The following is a 5,208-nucleotide window of genomic DNA, read 5'->3' on the forward strand; positions in this document are numbered from 1 at the left end:
CCGCGGTTCTCTCCCCAAACCCCCGCCGCCCCGTCCCGTAAGAGGTGTGTGAAGGGGGCTGCCGCCCCCGCCGGACCCTCCTGTTGCACCCCCGACGGCGTCTCCCGTTCCCCGGCCCCCGCCCCGGTCGGAGGCGAATCCCCCCGGGGCGGCGTTTGCCCCTCTCCGGAGCCGCCGTCGCGGTGTGCTCCCAGGGCCGGGCTGCGTCCTCGGGGCGGCGGATCGGGATCGGGATCGCGATCGGGATCGGGATCTGGCAAGGGGTCCGGAAATGTCTCGGCCGGGGAAAATCCGCGTGGGTTTACGGCTTCCGCGGCAGAAGCGGGATAAGGAGAAGTCGGCTTCGGTTGTGTCTGGTGCATCCTCCTAAACAGGGGGTGGGCTCATTTGGGTGTCTCTCCTTTTCTTATCTTTTCCTTTTCTTTTTTTTTCTCTTTTCTTACCTCTTTCTTTTCCTTTTCCTATGTCTTTCTCTTTTCTCTTTTCTTTTCTTTTCTTTTCTTTTCTTTTCTTTTCTTTTCTTTTCTTTTCTTTTCTTTTCTTTTCTTTTCTTTTCTTTTCTTTTCTTTTCTTTTCTTTTCTTTTCTTTTCTTTTCTTTTCTTTTCTTTTCTTTTCTTCTTTCTTATTTCTTTTCTTTTCTCTTCTTTCCTCTTCTTTTCTCTCCTCTTCTTTTCTTTACTTTTCCTTTCTTTTCTTTTCCTTTCTTTTCCTTTACTTTCTTTTCCTTTCCTTTCTTCTTTCCTCTTCTCACCGCGGGATCTACTGACAGCGCTGAAAATCAGACGGCTTTAATTTTCCTCAGCAGACTAAGCACAGTCAGACTCAGACGGATGAAAAGCGTCCCCCGTTCCCCTTCCCCTCTCTCCCCGGCGCTTGGAAACTCTTCGCGGAGGAGCGCGATGCTGCCAGAGAGCTCCCCCGGGAGCCTGTCCGCAGGTGGAAACGCACCCGACGGCTCCCCCCGGGGCCTCTCGCAGGAGTCGGTGCGCCCCGTGCCCGGAGGCAGGGGTCTCCACGGGGCCCGGCTCGCTCCCCGGGGCGGAGGCACGGCTCGTGAGGGCTGCCCTGTCCCCCCCGTCCCCCCGTCTCCCCGTCCTACGGCGCGTCCCTCCCCGCACACGGCCCGGCCGCCCCCCCGGGGCCGTGGCCGAGCTCCGGCCGTGCCCTGCGCGGAGGGCGGCGACACCGGCCGCAGGTGTCCCCGCAAGCCCGGCCCTGTCCCCATCCCTCCCCGTCCCACCGCCGGCCGGAGCAGAGCCCGGCCGGTGCGCGGAGCCGGTTACTCACCGGGGCGAACACCTCGGGCCTTTGGGCCGCCCGCAGCCCCCCTGCCCCCTGCCCGCCGCCTGCCCCGAGCCACCCCCCGACGGCCCCGCGACGCCTCCCGCTGCCCCCGGCCCGGCGGGTGCCCCACGAGCGAGCCTGGACGGGGGGGGGAAAGGGGAGGAGAGGAGAAACACGGCAGACAAAGCGGGGAGCTTCTCCCCCCCCCCCCCCCCCGATCCCTCCCGTCGCAGCGGGGGCACTTCCCCGGGCCGCCCCCGGCCGCTGCAGCCCGGGGCCAGGCTCGGCCGGGCGGCCCCGAGCAGCCCCCCGCAGCCCCCGGTAGCCGGGCTGGGGTTTTATATTGGAAATTAGGGGCAGGGGGAGGAGATGGCGGGCACGCGGAGCGCTGAGTGTGCGGTGTCAATCAGAGGGGTTTTGTGTCTCCTCGGCTCCCGATGGTCCGTGGCTGAGGTGTCCCGGGTGGCACCACAATGAATATGAATAGGGGTCCTTGCTAAATGGGACAGTCAAAGCGCACCGCCCTGAATAATGGCACGTCATCCTAACTAGACCATTATACATAGGAGGGCTCCTTTTGTCTCTGCTCTCTGCTGCAGCGCTATAAAAGCCCCTCTTTTTCAGGCTGAGGTTAGTCCAAGCACACACTAACTGGCCATCCTGTAAACAGGCTGAGCGGCCGGGGGAGGCTGGCGAGAGGGGGCCGGGGGCTTTTTTTCCTCCTTCCCCAGCGCTCCGAGCCCGCTGCTCGCCCAGCCCGCCGCCCGCCCGCTCCTTTTTCGTTCCTCTTTCGTCGCTTTTCGGAGGGGACTTGCCTCGTTCCGCCACCTCCGGAGCAGGGAAGAGTTTCTTGCTCAGACGCCCGAATACAATGAATTCTGACTCCAGCTCTGTCTCCAGCAGAGCTTCCTCGCCAGACATGGATGAGATGTACCTGAGGGAGCACCACCACCACCACCACCACCACCACCACCAGGACAGCCGGCTCAACTCCGTCTCCTCCACCCAGAACGACCTGGTGCAGAAGATGGCCGGGGAAGGCCTCTCCAGGACCGGCTCCAAGGCCGGCGGGGAAGGCAGCAAGTACAAAATCAAGAAGCAGCTCTCGGAGCAGGACCTGCAGCAGCTGCGGCTGAAGATCAACGGGCGGGAGAGGAAGAGGATGCACGACCTCAACCTCGCCATGGACGGGCTGCGGGAGGTGATGCCCTACGCCCACGGGCCTTCCGTGAGAAAACTCTCCAAAATCGCCACCCTCCTGCTGGCCAGAAACTACATCCTGATGCTCACCAGCTCGCTGGAGGAGATGAAGAGGCTGGTGGGGGAGATCTACGGGGGGCACCACTCGGCCTTCCACTGCGGCACGGTGGGACACTCCGCCGGGCACCCTCCCCACGCCGCCGGCACCGTGCACCAGGTGCACCCCATCCTGGGCACCGCCTTGTCCTCGGCCAACACCTCCTCGTCCCTGCCCGCCTCCCTGCCGGCCATCGGCACCATCCGGCCCCCCCACTCCCTGCTCAAGACCCCCTCCACGCCCCCCGCCCTGCAGCTCGGCAGCGGCTTCCAGCACTGGGCGGGCTTGCCGTGCCCCTGCACCATCTGCCAGATGCCCCCCCCGCCCCACCTCTCGGCCCTCACCGCCTCCAGCATGGCCAGGATCTCGGGGGACACCAAGGACCTGCTCAAGTGACGCCGCGGGGCCCCCCCGGAGCCGGCTGGGGCGAGGGGCGAGGGCAGCAGGGACCCCCCCGGGGGCGCTGCCCGGCGGCGGCGTGCCCTGGGACGAGGAACGAAATGAGAGCGACAACGAGCAAGCCCCGCTGGAAAAAAAAAAGAAAAAAAAAGAGAGAGAGAAGAATAAGATGCGATGTAAATAGTTCCTTAAAACGGATGGGGGAAAAGGAAAGAAAAGAAAAAAAAAAAAAAGAAAAAAAGACATGGTTGTCACTGTAGCGTTCGCAGCCACGCAGAGACGATGAGATCGGTTTGGGGCTCCTTCTCCTTCTTTTGCGGGATTTTCCTTTCTTTTCTTTTGAACGGCACCGTCTCGGGAACCTCCTGCTCCGAAGGGCCGGGCGTAGCGCAGCGGGTGCGTGCATGCTTCTGGCCCACGTCCCCCGGCGCCCTGTGCGGCCGGCGGCGCGGAGCTCCTCGCAGCGGGGGCTGCCCAGCCAGTTTGGGAAAGTTTCCTCGCGGCTCGGTCGCGACGCGGGTTTTGTTTGCGGGTCCTTTCCTTCTCCCCTCTGTGTCCGCTTGAAAAAAGAAAATAGAAAAGAAAAAAAAAAAAAGAGGGGGGGGGGGGGGAATCGTGCAAAACGCAGCACAGCCCTCCTCCGGGGCTGCTTTGCCAAATCTCCTGCCCCCAGTGAGGTCCGCTAGCTCAGCTGGCTGGGGTCCTCGCCGCTTATTTCTCTCCTCGGTTTTGTTCTGTTTTGCTGGTTTTCTGTTGATGTGTTTCGTTTTGGTTTTGCATGCGGGGGCGGCTCTTGCCAGACCGGTGATTTGTGTTACTACACCGGCGCCTTGGTTGCTCTTTATTCCCTTTTCGGTACATTTCCCCGGGCATTTGCTTGAAATGTTATTATTATTATTAATTTCGTTCGTTCGTTCGTTTGTTTTCGGTTAGGGCCTCAAAGACAACACCGTGTCTTTATTTTTTATATATTCTTGATAACTATCGATATATTTATTATTGACCAGTGTTTCTGGATGAGATTTCCGAATAAAATAATAAAAAAATAATAATAATGAAACACGACCTGCTCGTTTCTCCTTTGTCTGGGACCGCGAGCTGGGAAAACGAGCCTCACTTTCCCTCCCTGCCTTTCCCTGCCACTTTTCGGAACCAGCCAGGGGAGGCTGCGACCCCCCCTCGGGTGGCCGGCGGTGACAGCGCCGCGGAAACGGCGACAAAACCCGCAGCGAGCGCCCGGGAACAGGCGGAAAGGGGGCAGCGGCTCTTTCCTGGCATCCCGCTGTCAGCCCTCTGCCGGGGGGGGGTCGGAGCGGAGCAAGAGCCCCCCCCCAGCTCGGCCGCTGCTGCCCCGTGAGCACCGGGAGCGGGGCAGGAGCTGCGGCTTCTCCCCGCCCGGCCCCGGCAGGGAAATTGGGGTGTGGGGTCCCCCCCCCGCTGCCTCGTTCCGCCTGGAGGCGAGGGGAGACCCGAAGAAACACGGAGAGGTATCGGCAGGGGAGGGGGGCCTTTAAACAGAGGTGCCAACAAGTTTTGGAAGGAGCCGTAAGGGAACCGTGCGGGCGAACGGGCCAGGCGATGCTGGAGAGACCGGGTCGGTGTTGAGGCATCAGAAAGCAAACACAGAGATCTTATATCAAAAGGAGAATGAGAGTTTGCCCAAAAAAACACAATAAACTAACGAATTATGTTGTAAAAAAGAGTCTTCCCGGCTGAAGCAAATTTTTCCAGCACTTCAACAAGATGGTCAAGAGATGCTGTAGTTTCCTTCCTTCCTTCCTTCCTTCCTTCCTTCCTTCCTTCCTTCCTTCCTTCCTTCCTTCCTTCCTTCCTTCCTTCCTTCCTTCCTTCCTTCCTTCCTTCCTTCCTTCCTTCCTTCCTTCCTTCCTTCCTTCCTTCCTTCCTTCCTTCCTTCCTTCCTTCCTTCCTTCCTTCCTTCCTTCCTTCCTTCCTTCCTTCCTTCCTTCCTTCCTTCCTTCCTTCCTTCCTTCCTTCCTTCCTTCCTTCCTTCCTTCCTTCCTTCCTTCCTCCCCATTTTTCCTCCCCATCCTTCCCCTCCTTTCCGTCCTTTTCGTTTCCAGCAGTGCCCCTTCCCGGAAGGTTTCTCCCGGCCGGCTCAGCGCCGTTCCCTGCCGGGCCCCCGACCCCCGACGCTGGCAGCCGGAGGCTCCCCCCGCTCGGGACCCGCCACCCGGGGCCGCTTTCCCCCCGGGGAAGAAGGGGCAGA

The 5,208-nt window shown here is 60.5% G+C and overlaps 1 protein-coding gene across 1 annotated transcript; it reads left to right on the forward strand.

Annotated features, from left to right (window-relative positions):
* The first annotated feature begins 1,548 nt into the window (after positions 1–1,548).
* OLIG3 (oligodendrocyte transcription factor 3) lies at positions 1,549–4,835 on the forward strand. The gene has a single exon (XM_080585379.1). It carries the CDS (start codon positions 2,157–2,159, stop codon positions 2,976–2,978), a length of 822 nt encoding a protein of 273 aa, XP_080441505.1. The 5' UTR covers positions 1,549–2,156; the 3' UTR covers positions 2,979–4,835.
* Positions 4,836–5,208: the final 373 nt, after the last annotated feature.

The sequence above is a fragment of the Anser brachyrhynchus genome (genome assembly GCF_964034855.1).
Source record: "Anser brachyrhynchus genome assembly, chromosome: 3".
NCBI classification, from domain to species: Eukaryota; Metazoa; Chordata; class Aves; order Anseriformes; family Anatidae; genus Anser; species Anser brachyrhynchus.

Coding starts and splice junctions, on each gene's coding strand:
- OLIG3 (XM_080585379.1), top strand. CDS start 2,157: ATGAATTCTGACTCCAGCTCTGTCTCCAGCAGAGCTTCCTCGCCAGAC.